The sequence below is a fragment of the Hemicordylus capensis genome, chromosome 2 (assembly GCF_027244095.1).
Source record: "Hemicordylus capensis ecotype Gifberg chromosome 2, rHemCap1.1.pri, whole genome shotgun sequence".
Lineage (NCBI taxonomy): Eukaryota > Metazoa > Chordata > Lepidosauria > Squamata > Cordylidae > Hemicordylus > Hemicordylus capensis.
In genome coordinates this window covers 359,490,715-359,517,033 of record NC_069658.1, presented here as the reverse complement: position 1 = coordinate 359,517,033, position 26,319 = coordinate 359,490,715, and the positions used below count along the sequence as shown (strand labels likewise).

The 26,319-nt window shown below is 45.6% G+C and overlaps 1 protein-coding gene and 1 long non-coding RNA gene across 6 annotated transcripts in view; one reads left to right on the top strand and one right to left on the bottom strand.

Moving 5' to 3' along the window:
* The window catches only part of PPP2R2B (protein phosphatase 2 regulatory subunit Bbeta), a 365,300-nt gene that overhangs the window by 110,880 nt on the left and 228,101 nt on the right, over positions 1–26,319 (top strand). The window contains exon 1 of one of the 3 annotated variants that reach the window (XM_053294369.1): positions 24,378–25,117. The exons of the other annotated variants lie outside the window; for them this stretch is intronic. Within the exon in view, the coding sequence (XP_053150344.1) occupies positions 25,048–25,117 (70 nt within the window). The 5' untranslated portion in view covers positions 24,378–25,047. Of the gene's footprint in view, positions 1–24,377; positions 25,118–26,319 lie in introns of those variants that run through there. 3 annotated transcript variants of the gene reach the window in all.
* On the bottom strand, positions 20,556–24,271 carry LOC128344369 (uncharacterized). 3 transcript variants are annotated; one of them, XR_008315817.1, is made up of 3 exons: positions 23,636–24,271; positions 23,365–23,462; positions 20,556–21,090 (listed from the first exon to the last, which is right to left on the bottom strand). It is a non-coding gene; the product is annotated as an uncharacterized LOC128344369 (long non-coding RNA). The 3 variants fall into 3 exon arrangements; XR_008315816.1 differs by lacking the exon at positions 20,556–21,090 and adding an exon at positions 21,464–21,912 and having other exon boundaries at positions 23,636–24,268; XR_008315815.1 differs by lacking the exon at positions 20,556–21,090 and having other exon boundaries at positions 21,464–23,462; positions 23,636–24,269.

Below are 26,319 nucleotides of genomic sequence, written 5' to 3'. Positions count from 1 at the left end.
TTGAAAAGAATCCAGCTCTTCCCGAGTGAAAGTCTTCCCGATACTCAGCTACATCTTCAGAGCTACAGTTTCATTTGGGGGCAGGCGGGGGAGTCAATATTGGTTTAAAATGATTGCATTGCTTTATGAAATAATAATTGGAGCAATGAATGTCAGGAATTCTAATTAATTTACATACGCATTAAAGTCCACTATCATGAAAGACCTTACTTCGCTTTCCAACACATGAAATTAAATATTTATTTCTGTTGTGATTTCATATATCCATAGTTAATTCTTTCTCCCCCAATACCACCTGCTCACTGCCATATGTCATATGCCTTAAAGATCATATGTAACACAGCCTAATAGCATTCAGACTAACATGTTCCTGGAATGAGAACAGACAATTAGGTGAAATTACTCTGATCTACAGGATATATCTACTTACATGATATTAGTTCACAGAAGTAGGGAGGGAAACTGCCTAAAGCCTCAGGACACGATTATCTACAAGCCACTTCAGCTGGTATATTTGCACTTAATTTGATTTATGGTTCATGTGCATATGAACTGCTGAACTGAGATAGCTGAGCATAGTTTATGGATCCTAGCATCCACGAGAGGCCTCAGCACAGCTATCAGCTTGCTGGTTCTGTCCCTCTTGCCAGTAGTGAGATCAAACATTAGCTGGTATGCTTCAACTTGCTGGTTGCATTGCTATAGTCAAAGCCTATCATTTGGATTGGATTTTTCATGACCCATGGAAGTAAGTGGTGTTAATATGGTTTAAGAACACTTATAGATGTTTAAGTGGTTACTATTTATATTATAAATTTGAATGATATAGAATTGAAGTAATAAATTGAGCCACCTAATGGTGCAGCGGGGAAATGACTTGCCTAGCAAGCAAGAGGTTGCTGGTTCAAATCCCCACTGGTATGTTTCCCAGAATATCAGAACCGCCTATATCAAGCAGCAGCGATATAGGAAGGTGCTGAAAGGCATCATTTCAGACTGTGCAGGAGGAGGCAATGGTAAACCCCTCCTATATTCTACCAAAGACCAGCACATGGCTCTGTGGTTGTCAGGAGTTGAAACCGACTTGAGGGCACAACTTTTTAAACTTTATATTATTGGCTATCATTGATCTTGCTTTCTTTTAAATAGTAAAATACTAATGTTCAGGAATTTGATATTGTTCACGTAACAAATATTTGCTACTGAATATAGTCAGGTAGCACACTGTACATATGATGGGCAAGCTCATTACTCATACAGAAATACTACATTCATGCAGAGTGTCTTAATGCCAAACAATGGATTCTGCAAGGAAGAGTCATTGATTCAGTACTTTCCCAGTGACTTGTGTTTGCCTGAACTTTAGGCTCAGCCCAACATCCAAGCCTTAAAGATAAGGTCTCTATGGCTGGTCTGCCCACCACCAAAGGCTTCTACTCCTTCCATAAGCTCTCCCCACCATCAAACTCCCCTCTTGATGGCAGTGCAGATGCTGAGAAGTGCTCCAAGACAATAACCTATCTCCCCAACATGCCAGTTTTCCATGTGCTTGGATTTTATTCTTGTATGGGGGAACATTCTATCAGGACTGGTGCCTGGCGTGAATATGAAATACTGTAGCCCAGATAAAGAGCCCTTTCTCATGACCAGTGAGAAAGGGCTACCTGATTTGTGGGGAGGATGCCCAAAAGTGCTTACCTCTCCACACACGGGCAGGCTGCCTTCTTTAGGCGGGTGGATCACCCAACCAGATGAGCCTCAGCTCCTGCTGGCAGCTCCAAGGGTCAAGGTGCCAGGACGTGCCGCATCACATTTCCCCACCCCTGAAGCTCCAATAATGCACTGTGCGAGCGTGTGGTATATTATGGGGATCCCCCTCCCCGCGTCTGCCAGCTGTGGCGGCTGACACATGGAGAGGAGAGCTGGTCTTGTGGTAGCAAGCATGACTTGTCCCCATAGCTAAGCAGGGTCTGCCCTGGTTGCACCTGAATGGGAGACTTGATGTGTGAGCACTGCAAGATATTCCCCCGAGGGAATGGAGCCGCTCTGGGAAGAGCAGAAGGCTTCAAGTTCCCTCCCTGGCAGCATCTCCAAGATAGGGCTGAGAGAGATTCCTGCCTGCAACCTTGGAGAAGCCGCTGCCAGTCTGTGAAGACAATACTCAGCTAGATAGACCAATGGTCAGACTCAGTATCTGGCCGTTTCCTATGTTTCCTATGACACACGGTGGCTCAAACGGGACTAGGAGAGTGCTCGCTCTTCTAACCCCATTTTGAGGGGAGGCTTCATAGGTGGGTTTGCGGCCGTGGTGCCGCCAGGACTGGGCCCAATCCCAGCAGTTCACATGCACATGCAAAACCAGGCTGGGCTCCCTTAGCCCGGTTTTGCATACTCGTGTGAATAGCCTCAAGGTTTTATGCCCTCTCTATATAGTATAACTCTGTCTATACACTATGGATGGGTTCTTTTACAGTGGCAGTGTAATTCTGCCTTATGGGGGTTCTTTTCCTCTAACTTTCTATATAAATGATCACAATTATGACAAATAATAAATTTGTACTTCAAAGTTCATCTTTTCTTAACACAAATAACAGAAATTGCAAGGGGGGGGGGAAATCAGAGACTTGCTCAGACTCAGAGGTTTTGTTTGCCTGCCTGAGAGTTCTTTCTTTCCCCCCAAATGTCCAACCAGAATCTGGACTCTCACAGTTCTATATCTTGATCATTCTTGGCTTAGTGTTGAGCCACGATCTGATGTTGCTGCCCCCTCTTCTTGTAATCTGAAATTCGTAAGTACAGGCTTCTCAAACAGCTGGCTAGTCTCACAGGAGCTCTCTAGGCAGGGACCTTCTTCTGCAAGCCTCTGGATCCTCGGAGTATTGAGGCTTTTAAAACCATATATGATAGTCCCTACTCAACTTGCAGCCCCCACCCCTCGGACAAGCCTATATCATCCAATGGTTTAACTCTTAAAGAGCAGGGGTTACACTAGGTCTTGGACTTGATTTGCTTTCTTGTGATCCCTTTGTCTATGGCATTAGTTATGGGAATAACTTTCAGAATCTCTATCCAGTGCCACACACACACACACCCATAACTTAAGTTTTTAATTGTTGGAAGAGACCCTGAGCCTTCAAATAGATAGTACAATCTGAATTTTGTTCTGTTGATAGTGAATTGATTTGTCTATGTCTCTCTGTCTACCTTTGTTGCTCCTTTGCAAATACACTGTTATACTGCTCTAATGCTGTTTGTGGTGGTTCTTGATGAAGGCATGAAAGCTTCTGCTTGTGCAGAACATCTCTTGATAGGGTGAGACACTGAAACCATAGTGCAGTATCTGCACAGGCTTCCTATGCAGTCTTCTTAACAGTACTTCTGGTTCTGGTTTTGTCTTATACAGGCCTAAATGGCTTCAGGCCTACATATAGGACAGATCGTACCTTATCCCCACTTCCATGTGGTCCTTGCCATTCTGTCAGATCCCGTTTCTCTGGTTCTTCATGCTTTATACTCGGCATTCCTGACTTTGAATTTCTATAGGGTATACTAGCCTCCAGCTTTACTATCTGGTTTCTTAGACTGTAGCCACATCAATTCTTAGTTGCAGAAGTGGAACTGGATAAAGCTTTTGGTTTTCAGATCCACTGAATTAGCCTAGTCATTATTATAGAACCCACTGGGCCCCGGATTCTTGGGTCCCAGAGCTGATCTCAATAGGGTTTTTGCAAGCAACTCACTCCAGAACAAAGCCCTTGCTTGGCTGGAAGCAAGTGGAGTGGAGTAAACCATCCTGCTTTAACTTGAGGGGTAGAGAGAAACAGAGGCTTCTTCCAATCAGTGTTATAAGAGGTAAGAGTAGATTAGGAGCCCTTTCTCATGATCCAGTGAGAGGGCATAAGGACAGGTGCAGGGAAGGTAGCAGAAGATTGCAGACAATCCTCTGGGACAGGGGCGTAGCAAGGTTGGAGTGGGCCCAGAGACAAGATTTTAAAATGGGCCCCCCCTCAAGATCCTCATGGATCTTTAAATGTTCAGCTCTCATGGTGGGGGGGGGAGCAGCACGCTTTATACATGGTGGGAAGGGCTACGGTCTCCCTCCCCTTTTACCCTGCTGGAGGCTGCTTAAGGCGTTGCAGGGGAATGCCTTCTCCCCCTCTAAACCTTCCTTAGCAGATGCTCCTCAGATTCTCCAGCTACCTGCAGGAAAGGAGATCCCACAAACTTCACTATCCAGGGCGGTGTGGGGGCGGTTCTCAGTGTTTCAGAGAAAGGAGAGCAAGAGGAAATGTCTCAAGCTTTTTCTTCCTCTCTGAAGATGACTTGATGGGAGCCGAGAGTAATGAAGGCACTGGGGAAAATATTCTACAGAGAGGTTGAAAAAGCTGCAGTGTAAATAAAGAGAGCAGCAAACAAACTGAATAATTGGATGGGAACAAAACAAGCCACGAGGAGGAGAGAGAAAAGAGTTTTTGCTGGTCAGTAAACTTGCAAGCAGCTGCTGGGATAAGGTCATCGTTGTAAAAATAAACTAATTTGAAGCATTTTAAAATAATCCAAGTCAGTCTGAGGGCAAGAGAGGCACAGAGATGGGGTGGTGGAAAGCAAGGGAGAGAAATGACTTTAAACATCCTCCACCTTCCTCCCCAACCCGTTTCAGCCTTCTATTGCAAACACACCAACATGAGCAGGCAGAAAGTTTTAAGCACAACCCCCACCCACATCTTCTTCAGACTGCTCACCTCCTCTTTGCCTCCTCCCTCCCTCCCTCCCTCGCCACCATTCAGACGCATCTGTGAGCAAGGTGGGAGCAGTGGCTGCCTGGATAAACTGGGCAGGGCGGGCACTGCAAACACAACTTGATCCCTGCACACAGCAGGGACCAGAGCCGGACAAAAAGCATTGCTTCCCCTCCCCCCCAGCCCCTTTAATGCTACCGCCTGTGGCGGCCCTCCCCGCACACCTACTCAGTGGCAGTGGCAGAGGACCTAACCTAATGAGGATGGCAGAGGCTCCATGTCTTCTCTCTGCGTTGTGTTGTCTCTCTCTTTCTGAGTCTGTCTCTCCGTCCCTCCGTCCCTAAGGAATAGCACAGTCAGAGTGGCATTTGGGGATGGACGGTCACGACGGGATAGGCAGGAGGCGGGCTGTGCTTCACACGCTGGCTGGCTGGCGTGCTTAGAGTGCGATGGTCTCTCTCACTCCTGCCGCTGGCATATTCAAAAGCAAAGACCATGTGCCTTTCTGCCTCTCACGTGCAGCGCCCACCCAGCCAATGAGGACGGGGTAGGTCAGCAGGAGGAGGAGCCAGAGGTGTGGTAATGAAGCAAAAGAGGGTGTGGGGAAAGGAGGAGGGAGGGAGGGAGGAAGAGAGAATATGGTGTGTGGTGCCCGCGGCGAGGATTTTTCTGGAGCAAAAAAAATCATTTCCCCCCCTGGAAGAACTAATGAATGAACCCCGGGCAGGGGAGTCATGTGACTTGTCTCTGGAAGGCCCCTCAAGGCAGCAGGGCCCCAAGACAACAGCCTCCCCTTGCCCGATTATAATTACGCCCCTGCTCTGGGAGTTGCTGGGCATGCTAACTGCACACCCAGACAGTCCGCGGCTGCCATGGCCAGCACGGGAGTTGGGAAACATCATCCTGGCCCCTGGAAATCCTACAATGCACCGCTCGAGTGCACATTGTGGGGATCCCCCTGGTGACGTCTGGGAGCCCAATCCTGTGCCAGTGCCTGCTGGGAGCAACTGATGCTGACACATGAGCAGTTAGCCCATGGTAAGGGTGCGCTCACATTTAACGTCTCCTAAACAGTGGGCTCCCTATGTGGGTTTGCCTCTGGGAGCCTCGCAACTACTGGCAGTTCTCACAGGCACCCAAGCCCGGGCTTATCTGCCCTAGCCCGGTCTTGGCTGCTTGTGAGAACAGCCTCTTTGTCTGTTCCAGCTTTGTGATTCTCCATCTTCCCTGGTTTCTGTTTTTCCTAACATAGGCTACTGTGTTATGTTGTGCTAGAAACAGCCTCTCTCAAAATGAATGTTGGGTACTGATTTCATTAAAAATAAAAATTTAACTCAGTAGCAAATGGTATCCGCAGGTTGGGAGCAGCTGTCACAATGCAGAGGATGCAAACTGAGTGTTTAAACAGCGAAAATTAACACACTGAAATAGAAGAGAAATATAGCATTCAATGAAAACAAGGTGTATGTGACAAGGAAACATTTAAAACAATGTTTGCCAGTCTAGAATAATCTTCCTTCTCTGGTTTCACACTTATACCATCAATTAGAAAAATGGATGTGGAAAGTAAAATGTGAATTAGCCGAGGGAATTCATCTTCTCTGTTTTGATGAAAAGCTTAAAACTGAAGCTTTTTGCATGTGTTGAATTGAAGTATAATAATAATAATACTCTTTTAGCCCTATGCAAGACAATGCATGCTGGCTCTTAAAGCGATTCTAATTGAGGCAAAAACCACCGGAGTGAAAAGTGCCTCCACTCTTCAAGAAATGCCAAAGAATGGGACATGGTGGACACCTGGGGGTTGGAGAACAGTGACAGCTACATGCTGACCTTTAGTGAATTTTAATCTGCAAATGCATTTGTGCTTAGGACTGCTAATGCTTTTAGTTACTGTCAAGGCTTGTTCCTTGATTTTCGAGAGCTGAGAATAAATGAACTTCACGAATCAGCACTATGCATGTTGCATAACAATGTTGATCGTCCAAGTCATCTGAGAGCTTGATAGAAATCCTGTGCTCCTCTATGAAAGTTGTTTCTATTGAGTTGACTGGACTGTGGATTATGCAGTTTGCAAAATGGGAAACTTTTGGAAATATTCCCATTTTGTTTGGAATGGAAAGATATTTAAATAGAAGTAATGCTCAATTATGAAAGCAGTCTCCCCGCCCTCCAAGGAAAGGTTTTTAACCACATCAGAGTGGAAGAAACTGCAACTAGACAGAACATTATCACAGGAGAACAGAAACCTGTCCCTGCAAAATAAACAATTGTGGCTAACTTCACGAGTGAGTGTACGGTCTTCCCCTATTCATGGGTTGCAGTCTTGAATACTGTTCGGCTGCTTGAATCTCATTGACCTCATGGGATCTGCTAGCTGTGTGTCCAACTGCACCAATAATCTCCATGCCGGAAAAAGTCCTGTATGAAGCAGAGGTGAATCTTGCATGCTTTCTCTTATAGATAGTCTTTTTGAACCCTTGATTTTGTGGCACCTGTCTTGAGTGGCAATTCCTAGCTAGAGCAGTAGATTCTGGCAAATGTTGATCACATTACAAAATTAGTGCATTTGCTTGCACCATGTATACAAGCACATTATTGTGATTGTAATGTGGGGGGCGGGGTTCTTTAAATAAACTGATCAGTATTTAATGAAGGAATGTGTAATATGTGCATTATACATAAATTGTATCCCTAATAACTCATGCACAAGTTTACAAATTAACAAAAATACAGATTGAGATCTACTGCATTTACCTGCATTTACCTGCATCCAAGACAAGCCCCACCCCACCACCACCCCAGTTCTTTGATTTTAAAAATTGGGTGGTGGTGTCTTAAGTTCAGAGTGCTCTTCCTTTAAATCCAGAGTAAACATGAGTATACATTGATCTCTGTCAGAATTGTAGTTCCTTTACCTTTTAAGGGAGGGTTTTTAAAAATATATAATCATCTAGAAAAACTGCAACTTGTCATGATTCAGTAGTTCGAGGATGAGAAAATCTGCACCTGCCAAAGTTCCTTTATCCACACAGTTATTAAAAGTACAAAATGCTAAATCTGAAAACTTTAAAATCCCTTTAACACAAGGGTGATTATGTTGAGATTAAATATTAAGGACAGGCACAGCTAACATTCATCTGTCATGATTCTAAATTTACTCTAATGCAAATATCAACAGAATATGTTGCCAAATACGATGATATGCAATGTGAAAAAAAGAAAAAATCCTCTGCTTTGTGTACCTGCTGGCTGATTTTCACCAGTAATCTGACATGAATTTTGTAGCATGTGAAATTTCTGTCTCTGAGTTTATGGGGTGGAACAACTTCAGAAGGATACTTATGGCTTGTCATGCCAGTAATTTTCATATTATAAAACCCCTGAATGTGAGATGACATGATGACCTAATAAATCCCTAAGATTATAAGTGCATTATTGGGTCAAGGTGAATTGGACACAGTGTTACACTTTGCTGTGTTAATGTTCAATTAAAAAAACTATAAAGAGGAATATATTGCTGATTATGCAATTAATATTACTTTGAATAAATTCATGATACCATTTCACAAGGTATTATGTTGTGGTCAGGTAGAAAGTATATCTTATTGTCAATTCATGTGTACGAGGTTTTGAAAGCTTCATTGATAGCAACCATCTTTGATTTGTCTGTTGAATTGTGTGTCGTCCATTCCTGCAGCTATAATGTGATGTCCAGAACAATGTGCCACATGAATTGCCACCATCCAGCTGCAGGATATGCGTGGCACCTGGTGGTGGCTCAAGGGTTATCCACATGATAATTGCAAGCTACACAGTATGCTGCTCTAGGTGATAAAACCCTGAAACATCTGCAATCTGGAGTTGGTTTGCTGCTGCAACCTCCAACATGGAATTGTGTAATGTGCAGGCTCAACTTCAGAACAAAATAGGTTGTAAGTAAGAGATAACTGGGAACATCCTGATAATTACTAGGAAGTGTACAGACAGCACCATGTTAAGTATCAGCAACCTCTACCATTCTGTGGTGCAGTCAAGGCATGAGTTCATTACCAAGTTATACAGCCTTCCAGGTACTCAAAAACCACACAATTTCATGAGTGAATCACCCACACCAATGGCACATAATTGTTAGGGAGGCAGTCTGGCTGCAGGCAGGGTGAACATCAAAAGGGAGGCACATACAAAGCTTTTTCAATTGTTAATCCAATGGTTTCTCCTTTCTCCAGTTTGCAGAGCAACTGTACAGATCCTTTCCCTTCTGCATACATCAGTTTTCCATCTGCCAAGTATATAGGGATTTTACAACTTGTATCTAGGTTTATAAATCTCTCCCTTTCTTTAATCAGGTTGTTAGTACCACCTGAGTCAAATGCCACTGCTGCATGTCTCAGAGACTTAGCTTCCAAAACTTTATCTGTTCTTGCAAGGTATATCCTTTGCTTATTAGCTTTAGTCCCTGATTGCTTGTAAGTTCTGTACTCTGTGTTCCCAGATGACTCACTCTCTTTGCAACTTTGTTTTGCTTGCCTTTTGTCTGCCAACTCTTTATTCTTGGGACACTTATTCTGCAAGTGTTTGAGGCTTCCACAAATAAATCATTTCTTATTTCTTTGCAAGATTCTAAATGCATTTTCTTCACTTTCCTTTGGTTACCTATCATCCATTCTGCGCAAATCCGTCCTCTAGATGGTTAATTACAAATTGTAAGTCCGCATCCTCCTTGACGTCCAAGGCACTAGTCACACTATCTAAGTAATGTGGCAAACTATTCAACAGCAATCCTATCAAAATTGTATCTGCCATGATTACTTCTTGAGCTCACAGTTGCCTAGAAATTTCTAACATTTCATTTATGTACTTGGGCAGACTTTCTCCTTCTCTAAGTATTTTATTGTGCAGTTTTCTTATTAGATGCACTTTGGAAACCACAGACATATTTTTAAATAATCCCTTCAGCGTTTCCCCACATATCTTTTGCATTTTCTTTGTCTCTTAGATCTACTAAGATTGGGTCACTCACCGCCAAGCAAATAATTCCTGATGCCTTTTCATCTGCCATTCTTTCTGCCCTTTCCTACATCTGCAGGATGCTGGGTGTGCAGAACACTGCCAAGTCCATGACTCTTGAGGAGCATCTTCATCTTGAAAGACCAGAGCACATACACAGGACTTTGCAACTTTTCAATCATCTGGAATTCCTGTGCTGTCTCCATTTTCAAAGTTTTTCTCTTTGCTTTGCTTTGCTTTCTATTTAACTCTCTAGCCATTTCTCTTTTATTTACTGACTTCTGGGTCCATAACCCTTTGTAGGGGATGAATGGCAGTTCAGTCACCAAAGAGCAAAGCAAAACCAGTTTGGTGAGAAAGCAGCAAAGCAAGAGGTCTTGAGACAATTCTTTAGTATTGAAGAACTACAAGGATTTATTTAAAGGAAAGGTTACAAACAAATGTGAAAAAGCATGCAGCTTATTTCAACTGTAGCTCATGGCTGAAGAGAGAGACCAAAACCATCAGCCATTTCTGGAGAGACAAAATGGAGACTAAGAAAGGAGGAGTCCAGCATTTGTATCCATGGCCCTAACTACCCCGCCCCCCACCACAGTGGCCACTATGAGACATTGCAGCTGAGAGCTAATGCTGCCAGGGTCCTAGCTCCAACAGTTATAACTATATGTAGCATATAGCATGAACTTGCAACAATCCACCTTTTAAAAAAAACAATATTCCAAACCCCCTCTTCAAAATTTAATGTCAGTCTAGAACTGGTTAAAATTCCTTAAAGGACAGGTTGGACAGATTACTCTGAAAGGTGTTTGCTGTTGTAAGTTCCTTCAGGATCTGGACTAAGGAAAACCAAAAATTAGACGATGACATTCAAGAATCTTGAAGACTTCCTCACCCACCCCAGCACTCTAGGAGCCAGGCATTGAGCCGGGTCTCACAATCAGTGAGACCCGGTTTGTGAAGCTAAGTGGGAAGAGTGGGCTAAGCCCACTCTCCCCGCAGATGAGCAGGGTGGGAGCCTGGGCAGCCGGATTGGGCGCCCTCATGACTGCCGGATCCATGATGGAGCCGGCGGGGGCTGGGGAGTTTGGGGGCCACACGGTCCCCGGAGGCTCCAGTATGCCCTGTGCAAGCATGCAGGGCATACTGGGGAGATCCCAGAGCCGGGAAGCTGCTTTTCAGCTGCCCGCCGAGGGTCTACTCGTGAGTAGCCGTGGCAAGGAGCCGCACTGCAGCTACTCACGATCCCAAAAACTGGGTTTGCGGAGCGCTCGCTCCACAAACGCGGTTTAAGGGGCGGGCTACTTGAGCGGGTTACCCATTTAAGGACCACCATACTCGCAGCCAAGCCCGGTGGTTCTCACGATTGTAGAAAATCGGGCTAGCGGTGGCTACATGATTTTCTACAATCGTGTGAATAGCCTCATTGCTTTCTCCAGCTCTGTGACTGAGAAGCCCTAGCAACAGCTTTGGTTTTATTCTTATAGGAAGCCATAACTGGAAGATTTAGCCCTAGGGTACAGATGTCATTTAGGAAAGTAAATTCTCTGTTGCTGCCCCTGGACTTATTTTAAATAAATGTTTTATTTAAATATTTCAAATAAATAAAATAAATATTTAATAAATAAAGTAAACAGTAGCCATAGCATGTTGAGGCTTGTCCTAGAAGGCAGTACACATTGGGGATATTTGACACAGTCTGAGGTTACTGGGAACAAAGGATAGAAAGAGAATGCTTACACAATGGCTCAGCTGTTGGGAGCAGACATTAATTATATTTCATGTGGCCCCTTGGATCCACACTAGGAGCTCTTTTTCATAACCAGTGAGAAGGGGTTACCCATTTTGCAGGGAGGAAGCCCAAAAGTGCTTACCTCCCTGCAGACGATCACTCAGACATCCCTGGTTGGGGATGGGATCACCCACCCACACAAGCACTGGCTGCTGCTGGCAGCTCCGAGGATCAGGGTGCTGGGATGCTCCAATAATGCACCGCACAAGTGCGCAGTGCGTTATAGGGATTCCTCCTTCCCTGAATCTGCCAGCCATGGCTGCAAGCAGCCATGGCTGACACACGAGCAGGAAAAGGGGTTAGGAGAGCAGTCATACTCCTGACCCTGTTTTCAAGGGAGAATTCATAGTCAGGTTTGCCGCTGTGATGCCAATGGGATTGGTCCGGGATTTATCCTGGTGGTTCACATGCATGTGCAGGTGGCAGCGATGGCAATGAGGTAGGAGGTGGCGGTGGACAGTGGCCCCACGAGGGAGTCCAGTGGCGTGGGCGGACAAAAATGGCAGGGACGGAGGGAGCCTGGCGGGGAGAGAATGTGTTGCCGAGGGATGGGTAGGGAAAGCTGTTAGTGGCGGGAGGAGGACGGGGACAATGGGGAACGGACTCTCTCTCACCAAGATTGCTCCATTCTCTCTCTCTCTCTCTCTCTCTCTCTCTCTCTCTCTCTCTCTCTCTCTCTCTCTCTCCCACCAAGACTGCTCCATTCTCTCTCTCTCTCTCTCTCTCTCTCTCTCTCTCACACACACACACTCTCTCTCTCTCTCTCTCTCTCTCTCTCTCTCTCTCTCTCTCTCTCACACACACACACACACACACGACTGCTCCATTCTCTCTGTCTCTCACACACACACACACTCTCTCTCTCTCTCTCTCTCTCTCACACACACACACACGACTGCTCCATTCTCTCTCTCTCTCTCTCTCTCTCTCTCTCTCTCTCTCTCTCTCTCTCTCACCAAGACTGCTCCATTCTCTCTCTCTCTCTCTCTCTCTCTCTCACCAAGACTGCTCCATTCTCTCTCTCTCTCTCTCTCTCTCTCTCACACACACACACACACACGACTGCTCCATTCTCTCTGTCTCTCTCACACACACTCTCTCTCTCTCTCTCTCTCTCTCACACACACACACACGACTGCTCCATTCTCTCTCTCTCTCTCTCTCTCTCTCTCTCTCTCTCTCACACCAAGACTGCTCCATTCTCTCTCTCTCTCTCTCTCTCTCTCTCTCTCTCTCTCTCTCTCTCTCTCTCTCTCTCTCCAAGCCTCCTGCTGCATCCTTCCATCTTTCTTTCCCCTTCTCCCTTCTTTTCCAAAATTATCAGAAGAGCTTCTCATATTTCCCCCCCTTAAAAGTGTTCCATGTTATGTGTGATGGTTTGGCAGAGGTGGAAAGGAAGAACAATGCATTTTATTATGTATTTTGTACAGATTGTATAATATTTATATTATTAGAATGAATTTTAATTCAACTTATTTCATATTAATTTAATCAATCTTGGCCTGCCAGAACATCAAAAGTTAAATATTGATTAAATTCATTTTTTATTCATTTTAATTCATTTCACTTTAATTTGGTTGATTGATTGATTGATATTAAGTGTTACTCTAATAATCAGCACCCTAAGAATTGACTTCGGCTCCCATGAACCAAGTCACAGTTAGGAGTGTGCATGTGTTACCCACCCACCCCCGCCGCTCTTCCCCCTCTGGCGCTGGACTTTCTTAAAACGTTCTTGGGGCGGCAGAGTTCCTCCCTGCCGCCCCTGCCCCCGTCGTTGTCTTTAAAGTTAGTAAGCCGAAAAAGCTGGAGCCACGCATGTGTCCTTCACGGCGCACATGTGCTTGTCGCCGCTGCTGGCACGCGCATGCCACATACATCATTGTGATGTATGCGGCATGCGCACCGGTGGTGGCAACGAGCGCGTGCGCACCGCGAAGGGCACATGCGTGGCTCCAGGTTTTTCGGCTTGCTAACTTAAAGACACACTCCCCCCAGTGCCGGACCACGCCTCCATGGTTCCGTGCACATCCCTAGTCATGGTTGGTTTTGGCCCGCCAGGTCATTTGAGTTGTGCAGGCCTGCTCTAGATGTTACACATGAAACAGTTTCAGGTTGAACAGTTTTTGTTGAGGAAGTAGGAAGAAAGGAAAGAAAGAAAGAACAAATGAAGGAAATAAAAGAAGCTGTAGAAGTTATAACCAAGACTGAAGTAATAGCAAGAGGGAGGGGCTGCTTAACTTCCCCCTCCTGCTGTTTGTCCACTTGCCACCCACCCCCTGTTGTTTTCTCATTGGGGAAAGGACCCAGGGTCTCCATCAAGGGTAATTTTTAAGCAGGAAAATGGTGGGAGAGGAAGTGGAGTCCAGTGAGTCCTTTTCCTGTACAATATCTAACATAGGAGCATAGGAAGCTGCCATATGCTGAGTCAGACCCTTTGTCCATCTAACTCAGTATTTTCTACACAGACTGGCAGCAGCTTCTCCAAGGTTGTAGGCAAGAATCTCTCTTGGCCCTATCTTGGAGATGCTAGGGAGGGAACTTGGAACCTAGATGCTCTTCCCAGAGCAGCTCCATCCCCTGAGGAGAATATCTTACAGTGCTCACACATCAAGTCTCCCATTCATATGCAACCAGGACAGACCCTGCTTAGCTAAGGGGACAAGTCATGCTTGCTACTACAAGACCAGCTCTCTTCCAGTTTGGCCCTCACTAAAAAAGGCAGTTTAGTTCTGTAGGCACACACTTAGCAGAGGACTGTGTTAACTCAAACAACTTAGTGCATTATATTCCTCACTCTATATGGTGCAGGCATATAAGGAAATAAACATTTAAAATATCACACTAAATTAGCTAAACAACTGACAAGAGGTGGAAACGAAATGCGAGGGGGCAATATACTGAAGGCTGGCTAATCTTTTTTCTTCAGATGCTGATACAGGTGGTCGGACAATATATCTTTGAGCTTGCTATCTGTGGTACAAGGCTTCGCATATCCATGGTTTTCTGCAGTGTAGTTCTGCACATACATGGTCATGCTCTGGCTGCCCGTGCTCATAGGTTGTGAGAGGAGTTTGGAAGAGGACAGTGGAGTGCTTTGGTCTGCATATTTAGGGTTTTTTGTGCTTCTAAAAGCCATTCTGGGTAACATTTGGCAGCATTTGGTATCCTTAGGAAGCCAATGGGAGCCTTCAGGAGCCCTTGCTCTGTAGCTTATGTAGGCTTTTTTTGAGCCATTCCGGTGGAGCTTCTTCTCGAAGCCAATTTTTTTAGCCTCTTGCAGCATTGTGCTGCCCTCATAAGATACTAATTATCAATTTTATAAATTTAATTTGAATTGTAATGAAATTGTATTTTATTTTAATTAAAAACTTCAATTTTTAAAACTTTGATAATTACAGTACTGTATTTAATTTAAATTGCAATTAAAAATTCAGTTTAAATTACAAACTGATTATAATTATCCATTGAAAACGGATTCTCCTCTCACTCCTTGATTCTTACACACTCCTCTATGTATCTTTACTTGAACTGGATTTAGTTTTAATTTTATTTGCACTGGCTTGCTTCCAATATGTTTCTGGGCAAAACACAAAGTGCTGTTCATTACCATTAAAGCCCTGAATTGCTTAGGTCTAGGTTACCTGAGAAAACACCTTTCTCTACAAGATCCCCACCACTCATTAAGATCATCAGGAGGGGTCTGTCTTTGGGTGCCACCAGTTCATCTGGTGTTGATCTGGGATCATGCCTTCTCAGTTGTTGCCCCTGAGTTATGGAATGCACTCCTCGTGGATATAAGAGGATACTGCCCTGAGCCACATTAGGAAGGGTGGTATATAAATTGAATAAATAAAATAAAATAATAAAATAAATAAATTTTGTGCTGCCTCTTTGGCCAGCCTACCAACCAATCAGGCCAACGGCCTTGTGCTGCTAAGTGCTGGACTTTAACTGTGGGGTGTGGAAATGTCATGATTACACATTAATGGAGAAGCTGGGGGGCATTGCTCCAGGAGCTGGAGAGTGGGAGAGCAGGACATTTGAGGTGGCCAAGGTACAGTGCTGTGCTCCATCCTTATTTCTGCTTTTACTAGGGATGTGCATGTGCCGTGTGGAGCCGCCGGCGGGGTGGGAAGCAATTCCCTTAAAAAGCAGGTCAGGCGCTCCTTATGTGCTCATCACCACCCAGCTGCTTTTCTGTTGGTGGTGCCTGCTCTCCAAAAGGCTGCACGCAGCTGTGATGCTTTCCCCTGCAGCTTCCGTGTGGCGTTGGCATGTGCCGGCCGTGTAGAGGCTCCAGGGAACAGCACCTCAGCTGTGCACGGCCTTTTGGAGAGTGGGAGCCACTGGCAGAAAAACAGTGGGGCAAGGACGAGCAGGCATGAACTCCTTACCTGCTTTTTATGGGAATTGCTTCCCACCCTGCTGGTTTGATGCTTCCGAGAGAAGGCGCTGAACCAGCTCGTGCACTTCCCTACCTTTTACCCTGTCTTTTTTGTGATTTTTCTGTCATTTTCCTGGGCTCCAGAACCTAATATCCCAATTTCCATTGACTTAAGTTTTCATTATCTATGGTTTTGTTATCTGTGGTTGTATGCCAACACGGAACCCCCATGAATGAGGGCTGCCTGTATGTGCATTTAATAGTACAATGTGAGTAACTAATAGAAGAAAGCTTGCACAATATTTCAGGTCAGTGTCATCAAGCACAGAAGTTCCATTTTTAAGTCTCTCAGAGACTTGCAACAATGTGTGCTCCTTCTGTGTTATGCCGTTCATGTAGTTGTGTGCTCTGTTAAATGTACATATTTGCAGTCTAAAGAAATGTGTAGACTAGTCTCAAGTGGCCAAAAATAGCATGAGCCAGCCCTTAGTTACTATAGTTTGAAAGCAGGGGTGTAACTATAATAGGGCAAGGGGAGACAGTTGTCTGGGGGCCCCACGCCTTGCACCCCCGAGGCAAGTCACATGACTGACTCCCCCAGCTGCGTACCTGCCCGGGCTTCCTTCAGTTATATTCATCCTCCAAAATTGATGTGAGTGTTAAGACCTGGAGCTACCAGAACAGCATGTCTTTCTCTAGTACCATTAAATGACTTGCCTCATCCACAATTTACAAAACCTTTAAAAAAATAATTTAGGATGATGTTTTTGTGTGTGTGTGTGTGTACACACACACACACACACACACACACACACACACACACACACACACACACACTGTATGCATGTGTGTGTGTGTGTGTGTGTGTGTGTGTGTGTGTGTGTGTATATATATATATGCTTTTTGTTACCACTATTCAGCCTCATTTAAGATTTCTTTACTTCATGAGCTGAGCTTCAGTGAGGGGGGCGCATTTTAAAATCTTGTCTCTGGGCCCACTCCATCCTTGCTACGCCCCTGTTTCAAAGAAATTACTACTTAATTGACAGGTATCATACCCTCAATTGGAGTGCAAATTAAGCATCTCTAACTCACATCTGGCAAAGTAGATTCCGGTTAGGTATCTTCCACATTTTTACCAAACAAAAGGGAAAAAGCAAAATCAGAAACGATTCTCCCATAAGTGATGAAGGTCCAGGTTTTAAGTCTAGATAGTGATTTCATAACACAGCATTTTTGGATCCAATAAAAAGCATATTGTTTGGAAAAAAATAAGATTTAGGATGAGTCAGTCTGAGGTAGGAAAGGGCAGTTGATGGATTGGAGATGATTTATATGTAAGTAAGGAATGGCTGGAAGGGAATGTATGCCCCACAGTGGAACTGGAAGAAAAAGAGGACAATTTGTTCTGGCAAACTGGAACTTAACCTTTAGCCCGAGCATCCTTTACTTATTTATGTTCTTTTGTTTTTTAAAAAGAAAAAAGGCTATACTTTGACCAAGAGGAATACCAAACTTAACATTAAGAATACCGTATATTATATCTCTGCCACAGTTGCAGGCCTCAAATCACCATTAAGGGTCTATGGAAATTTGCAGTTGTGTAGAGAACTGATGATTGCAGCCAGTCCCTGAAGTGAGGAGGAACGGTAGTCTGAGAAACCAGGCAGACAACCCTGCTGCTGGCCTGTGTCACTGAACAACATAAAAGTAGTCCCCTTCCACTTTGTTTCCAAGTGGCCTGTTTTTGCTCTTAATTTAGTTTTTCACTTAAACTGCTGATCACAGAATGGACATCCAGCTAGTGAGTTGAGCTCTAACATATTTACTAGTGAGTAAGCCCCCACTGGGCACAGTGCAACTTCTAAGTAAACATGCCTAGAATTGTGCTGCTGATGTCTTTACCTTCTTGTTGGGATATCCTCCTTATATATATTTATGTATAAATAAATAAAAGTCTAATAAAATAAATAAATAATAATATTCAGAAGAAATTGCTCCTGTAGGGCCTGTATAGATTATCAGGTATATTTTTGAAAAAACAAAAGAAGCCATTTCTTCCCAAATTAGCAATATTGCAATGCTAGCACTCCTCTTACAACAGTTGTATTATCACTGGACACAAATCAGTGGGTGGCAGGGGAGAACACTTCAGTGCTGTAGGTAAAACTATTCAGTGGGGCAAAACTCCATTTGCATCTTATAAAGGAAAGGAGAAGAGTCACACTGTGCATACTGGGAGCTAGTGTAGTGCAGTAGTTAAGAGACTGAGCTACATATCAGGACTTCCTTGGTTTGATTTCATCCCTTAGATGACCTTAAGTGTAAGCCCCTCTCTCTAAGCCTCAGCTGCAATATGAGGATAGTGATACTTGCATACCTTACAAGATCGTTGAAAGGATTGCAAGAGGATAATTAATGTGTAGTGCTTTGAATGCTCACAAGTACTATAAAGATCTCATGCATTGCTGTTCTTCAAATAATTTCCCCCCTTGAAAATGGTGAATCTTTGCTGTGGCAGAACATGCCCCCCCCCACATTTATGTTAGTGGTTAAGTGAGTAAGAGAACTAGTGCTCTACTGTAAGTGCACCTCTCCACATACACATCCAATCAGTGATGTGATAGTCACAGCTATCTGGTATTTACCCACTCTATAGCGGTCACACAGACATCTAGCACAGGAGTGCTAGTTGCTGATAAATCTCTTTCAGAAGTGCAGACATTTGATATGAATATATAGCAAAGGGTAGGTATTCAAAACAGAAAACATTTCTGTTTCATGTCTGAAGAGGGTCTTACACACAGCACAGATACTGGGTGAGATAATATGGGCTGCTTACTGGAGACACTTTTGTAAAATGTGACTGACTGTGGTTGGTTGGTTGGTTTTTTAATTTGTTTCAGAAACTCTAGCTCAGGGTGTCAAACTGTGACCCTCCAGTTGTGGTGGGCCTACAACTCCCATCATCCCCAGTCACAGTGGCCAGTACCCAGGGATGATGAATGCTGAAGGCCTACATCAGCTGGAAGACTGAAGTTGACACCTCTGTTCTAGCTTCTATGTCATTTATTTATGACCTTGTGTGGATTGCTTTTCAGTGTCATGAAATTAGTTCCAGAAGTCCCAATACTGGCTGAATTCAGGACCAATGACATGGAAAGCATGGTGAACTTTATATTATTTCTTCACTTTCTTATGGCTTTTTATAATTGAGATATTTCAGAATCCAGTTCCTGATTGTGAGAGGAAAATCCCATTGTTCACATGGAAACATAGGAAGCTACCTTATACTGAGTCAGACCCGTGGTTCATCTAGCTGAATATTGTTTCCACTGGCTGGCAGTGGTTTTCCCAAAGTTTTGGGCGGGAGTCTTTCTCGGCATTACCTGAAGACGTCAGGACTCAGCCTTGGACCTTCTACATGCTAAGCAGATGTTTTACCACTGAGCTACGGTTCCATCCTGTAATGATGCCACATTACCAAAATGTCATATTTGAAGGTATGCTGTGCTGCTGCTTTCTGATCCTTGCACTCATGGCAAAATAAATGTTGTGCCACTCTTAACAAGTGATGGTGCACTCATCTCATTGTTCCCTCCCACTGTTCTGCTCCAACACAGAGTCATGTATGGAATGGCCCTAAATTATTGCAGACACTGACACAATTTGCCAGCATCTGTATATATTCCGGACCAATCATGTTATTGCTGTACCACTCAGCCCTCACTCAAGGTACCTTATAACCTATTGAAATAAATAGAGCACTACACGCAAAACTCCTCAAATGAGTTCAGGTATGTGCATAGACTTCTGGGTTTGTTTTGGCTGGCAGCAATTGCCCAGCAGATGCCCAGCCATAGAAGTTATTTTTCCAGCATGGGCATCTGGTTCCTTGGCACACATACACACTTGGCTTGAATAGATACAAGGACACTTAGCAGACTGGCTACCCACTTAGTAACCATTAAAAGGAAATGAATACTGCATTGTGTTGGCATTATGCCTGTTATTTTACTATTATTGCAATGAGGGTGGTGTCTGTAGAGGATGACGATAAGGAGGGGGTCAGAAAGCATAATCACTGCAGAGATTTTTAGTAAGAATGTCTCTAAAGAAAGCACATTCTAAGCAGTACCCATTCAATGGTGTCATTCCACATGAACTGACACCACTGATCATAGTGCAGCAAGCAGCAGATTCCATAGTTTTGCCCTTGTCTTTCTGTTTTCATTCTGGCACACCAAAATCACAAGAACTGAAACTGTGGCTGCACACTACACAAGGGAATCATGGCTGGGATACTCTTCTTGTTTTCCAGGGGAATGTCTATTTAAAGACTGGCCAAAACCTTCCTGTAATATTGGCTGGATAGCCTTTTCACAAAACAGACACCTGTTGCAGAAATGGTCTGTTCCCATGTGGTTCTGGTGATTTTCATCATGTCACTACAAACCTTATTTTTTGGCAGTTTATGATATGATGAAAATCACTAGAACCAGATGGCGTGCTGCTTCAGAACAAATGGCTCGCCATGTGGAGAAACCTCCTTTAGCAAACACCACACCAGTCTGTATGAATTGGGTTTTTATATGAAAGTCCCCATGAACATCAAATTAGAATCCTGTAGTTATGCAGCTCCAGATCTTTTTATTCTTTATTGCCCTGGGCAACTCACCAGTAGTCCAGCAAGAGCTTTTTTACTCTGCTTTCAGCACCATCAGTTATAGGGTCTCTGGGGACAGCTCCCTGCTCTTTGCATCAGCATCCTCGGCTGAGTTCCATTTGATACACAGTGCTGTTCTTAGTTTCCATCCTGTCCACTTTCTGTTTTTATGCTCAAGAGAACAGACTCTTACCCTTTTGTTTGGTCCTGTTGCTCTTTTCAGCTATTTAGCTCTGTTGTTCCTTGAAAGATCAGTCTCTCTCCAGTTGGCTTCCATATTCTTCTGGTACTTGCTTATGGATGTTTGTGGGTGTATCTTGTTGCCTCATTCTCCAGGAATGGAGAGATGGATTACAGAAGCCCTCTATCACATTTGGTTTGTAATTCTCCAATATTAGGAAGCACTGTGCTGGAAGATTTAGGTGTGATCAGTAGAGTAATTGGCAGATGCTGTTCAAAATGATGCCCTGGTAAGAAAACTAGTAGTTTTCTTGTGCTTCTGAAAGACATAGATGTACATCGTTTGAGTGTGTTTGTGTGTGTGTAAATCCTTGAGCAGAAGGGTACATCAAGCAGTACTCATGAAGGGCCTTGGTTTGAGGGGTATGGTTTTTGACTCATACCTGAATGATTATCTGGAATGAAGATGGGTCAACACATGGGCCATCTGGCCCAGTCCTGCCATCACCAACGGACGACAGATCTCCAAGACCTCAGGTAGAGCTCTTCCCCACATTACACCTCAAAGTCTAATTTTACTTTATACAGGACCCTACCTGAAACCTTTAAGGATGTCAATTGCATTCCAACTGCAGCATTAAGCCCTCAGGCTGAAAAACTGCAGGCAAGCACTTAGTTACAAGAATCAATGACACAATGCTCATGCTTTATTCTTATTTGTTCATTTTTAAAAACAAGTTCGGAATTTAAATAATGGCTAATATGACTGAATCCAATAATGTCACTTTCCCAAATGTTTATTGCTGCTCTGCAATACATACCACAATCTTAGAAATTCAGACTTGGTCTCATGTGCAGTGTTTAATGCTCTGATAGACACAGCATACCTTGATACTTCACAATGCTACTAGTTGCAATTGCTACACTGTTGTTCTGATCTTAAACGAAGAACTTTTTTTTAGCTTGCGATCACTGGGAAATAAGAACAGCAAACTCCAGCTTCCTAAGCACTGAGAAAAATGTTAAAATGTAGGAGCAAAAAATGGGACCCAAAACAGGGTAACAGAAAATCTGATTATTTCGCATTCTCTGCCTTCTTGTGTGATGGGATGTTCCACGGCTGCTATTGCAGATAGCTGGGCTGGTTAATTAGAAAAAAAAACCAAAGCAATGAGTGTGTAATACCTTTACTAGGATCAACTACAACATCACAATAAAGTGAGTGAGCAAGCAAGCTTTTGAGTTGACCAGAACTATTCTACAGGCATGATATAAAGGAGGGGCGGGGGGGAGAGAGATTTGATTGGCATAACTGAAAAGTCCCAGCCTGCAGATGAGGGTTAGTTTCCTTGTGAGGAGAGAGTACTAGAAAATAGTGGTGTTTTGTAATATATAAGAAAATTAGGTGGGAATCAGGTAGGCACATGCACAGGCAAAGCTTGTCCTAAAGCAAGAGCACTGCATTCAGGCATCCCCAAATTCCTAAAAGCAAAATTTTCTAGTCTGCTCCAGAACAGGCTTCTTTCTACTGTAGTTTTCCATTGGGGCAAGCCCTTCCTTTGCAGGCAGGTGTGGCTTGGAGCAGGGGTTGAGACTTCTCTATTTCTGGGGGGGCAGCACAGAGCACATAGGAGGAGAGTTCTTGTGGTAGCAAGCAGGAATTGTCCCCTTTGCTAAGCAGGGTCCATCCTGGTTTGCATTTCAATGGGAGACTATATGTGAGTACTGTAAGATATTCCCCCTAGGGAATGGGGTTGCTCTGGGCAGAGCACCTGCATGCATACAGCACCATTAGCTTTTCTCCTTGTTATACTACTTCTAAATCGGAGAATCATAGAGTCAAAGAGCCCAGAGAGGCAGCCTTGCCTCCTAAGAACGGGCTGAGTTGCTATAAAGACAACACAGGATAACAGTCAGTATTGTTCAACTGACTATTGAACTTGAGAGCTTGCTGATGGTACCTGGCAGCAGGGGCAGAGCATTGCCTCCCCCAGGAAATCCGGAGGGGAACCTGAGCCTCGCTGCCCCAACCTGGCAGCCCGGTGAGGGCATTGCCCCCTCTGGGAAATCCCAGAGGAGGCTTGAGCCCCACTGCCCCCAAGTTTATACCCCTGGCTTTGGGGTTTTAGTTTAATTCTAGTTTGATGGCCCATTAGTGACTATTCAGAAACCCTATTGTTCACCACCAACTCATAGGAAACAGGAAAAAGGTCTACCTTTGCTCACTACAACAAAACAACGTGGGCCCAGAATACTATACTTTCCCATTGGGGAGCTCCAAGCTATTGTAGCAGGACCAGCCTGGTTTAGGTAGGAGATCCTAGTGTGATCCCCATTTTCCTACCTCTGATCTTTATGCTTATTTTTAAAAAAATGCAACCCAGGTGGAAAGTCGAGAGCCCCTCCCCGCACTTTGCAGTCTTCCAGGAAGTAATCTGTAGGACTTGGACTTCAAGGTAGTCCACTGGTGGGGACAGGCAGTGGGACGACGCTGTGTGTGTGTGTGAGAGAGAGAGAGAGAGAGAGAAAGAGAGAGAGAGAGAAGCCTCTAAGCTTCTGTAGCGTTCTTAAAATACAGTTATAGAAAGAACACCTTATTTTCCTTAAGGTTCCTCGGACAGAACTGTCGAACCCTTCCAAATAGCCAAGGATGCAGAAGTATAGCCTTTCCCACGCCAGGAAGACACGTTTCTAAAAGGGAAGACAAGCAAGAAGAATTTCACAGGGGACACGCGGCAGCCTTGCCAACCCTGTTGAGGCGGCACTCTCCTGCTGCCCGCCTGAATGCCGCGGCCTCTACAGCAGCAGCGGGAAATGAAACTCCCCCCACCCCCGGACCCGAGAAGCAGGGCCCCTACGCCCACCTGACAGACGAAGCTGCATACTGAACTGCCTCTTTGCTCAAGGTTCCGGAGTCCTCCCCGCTGCTGCTGCTGCTGCTGCTGTTCTCCCTTTGGCGCTTCAGAGAATGGCCCCTCCCTTGCTCCTCAGCCACGAGCCGGGAGACTCCCTTCAGATGACGGCCCCGCCGCCCGTCCCCTGCTGCCACCCTTCCACGTGAGTTCCGCTTCTGTCCAGGAGAGCTGCTGCTCTCTCTGCGCGCGCGTGGTCACTCGGGCCCCAGCCGCCCCTGGACTGGACTGGAGCGGGCCCGCCTCACTCGGCTCTGCCCCGGCGCTCTCGCCCTTGCCCCGCGGGCGCCTCTGGCCGTCCTTTCCTCGCCGTTCCTTCAAGTTTGTCCCTCCAGGGGTGGTCCTCGGAAGCTCCACTGCAGCAGAAGAGCTGCTCCCGCTGCTGGGGGAGAGTCCCCAGGCCGCCGCCGCGGTTGGCCAAAGCCGAACTGTATGGGAGGAGCCTGGGCTGTAATGCACCATAAGGTTCCAGCAAGAGCCGCCGCCACCAGCACCGTCGTTACCGCACAAGGCAGCGCAAGCTCCTGCAGTAGCAACAGCGGCAGCGCGCTCGCTCGCTTTTCCTCCGTCAGCCTGTGCCTCTCAGCGGCGTTCTGCAGCAGAGCCAAGCCCGCGGCGCCCGCCTAGCCTGCCGCAGCGGCGCCAGCCCAGCCCCCTGAGAGACCCCCCCTCCCCGTTTAGGGCCGAGGCTTCGCACAGCAGCCCGCCCCCTCCCCGTCGAAATTAAAAGAGAGAGCGAGAGAGGGGAGGATTGACGCCGGAGCTGTGATCTTTGCAGTAACGGACACCATTTTGTGGCTAGCGGCTTCCTGACTTGGGCAGCAGCCCCGGGAATTGCTGCATGCGGAGGAGAGCTCGCCAGCCACCAGGGGAACCTGTTGGGCGTCGCGATCGGGAAGTAGCCCAGCTGCGGCACTTCGCCCTGGAATTGGGGATTGCAGCAGCGTCCCTGGGAATCGGATCGTGCGCGGCGGCGGCAGCAGCCTTGGGAGGAGGGAATTTGGAGCCTGTGCAGCAGAAGCAACCGCAGAGGCAGCAGCAGCAGGAGGCGGCGAAGGGGAATAGGAATTGGACCTTGCGCATCCCCATTCCTGGGTGGAGGCGGAGGAGATTTGCACCTTTGCGTCAACGACAGGAAGAGAAGGGGATCTGGACCTTTGCAACAGCAGCGTCCCTGGCAGGAGGAGGAGGAGGTGAAAGCTTGCTTGCATTTTTTTTTATTTTATTTTTTCCTTGCAGGGCAGGAGCATGTTGGGCTCGATGCAGATCCCCTTCCCTCCTCTCCGCTGACTCCAGTCGTGGTGGGGCGATGATGGATACTTGCCTGCTTGTTCTCACTTCCCACAAAAGTAAGCCCGCTGTCAATGGAGGAGGACATTGATACCCGCAAGATAAACAACAGTTTCCTGCGCGATCACAGCTATGCAACAGAAGGTAATGGATGGCCCAGCGGGTTAAGGGAAAAAAAATAAAAGTAAAATGGAAAAGCAGTCTTATTCAGCTGCAGGGAGGCGCCGCCTTTTGAAAGCTCAACTCAAAGGCACAGATCCGGCTGCAGAATGGTGGTGTCCTTGTAACGATCAAACCTAGAGCAAATCCGAGGGAAGTGGTGGAGGTGAATTAGGGGAGCGCTTTGCAGTTGCATCGAGAAGACTGCCATAACGCAGAGAGGGCTTGGGCCCCGAGCAGCAGGTGGATCAGGACGGAAGGTCCCTTGGGCTGGAAGAGCACTCCCTGGGTGATGTCAGCTCCAAATCATTTGGGCCTTGATCACACCTTGATGTGTCAGCATCCAGCAGCCTTGCCTACCCTATACCCCAAGGTGTCAGCAGCTGCCTCCCTTGAAAGAAGTATTTGCTCCCTTGGTTACCTTTATTGTTAAGGGAAGTGTAAATTAATTACTGATCGGTTATAAGGCAGGGCTGGTGCCAGTTCACTTCTCTTGGGTGCTGCATTAGGCTCAGGCAATGTAACACCCCCCCCCCCCCATTATGATTATGACAGACCAAAGCTGTGTCCAATGAAACGGCAAGAGAGCCTTAAGGCAGGTGGTGACATGCTTATGGAAAAGGATGCCATGGTAATTCTGCAGTAGTTAATTCTGCTGAATCAACTGCGAGTGGAGATGGAAGGGTGGGGGAGTAAAGTGCTGCGAGGTGCTATGAAAAGAAAGAGGCTGGGGTGTGTGTGGAAGGGAACACTGGGTGGAAGGCCCTGGGCCTAATTTTCATTGTGGAGAGACTGCTCTTGTCTTGCTGACCCACTGATAGGGATTGTGGGTGAGCAAGGAATGGGTATTTTTTGCCTTGACTTTGAAGATAAGATGGAGAGGCAGGATGGTTGGGAGCTGGGAGGATTACAGCAATAATTTACCTGAAGAATGTGAGGTGGGGTAGGGATCTGACTTGGTTTCATGTTGGCTACATAAGTACTAGAATCAAAGAGGTTGGGGAAGTCTCTGACTATTTTGTTTACATGTCTTAGTAGCTATTGAAATGAGTGTGCCTAAGCCTACCACAGAGCCAGATGGATGACCGCATAAGTGGGACCTTTGAAAAAGGAAATCCCCTCCCCCCAGTTTTGTTGAAATTTGTACTTTTTAGCTAAATTTTCAGGTTGATGGAGTCGGTGGACTG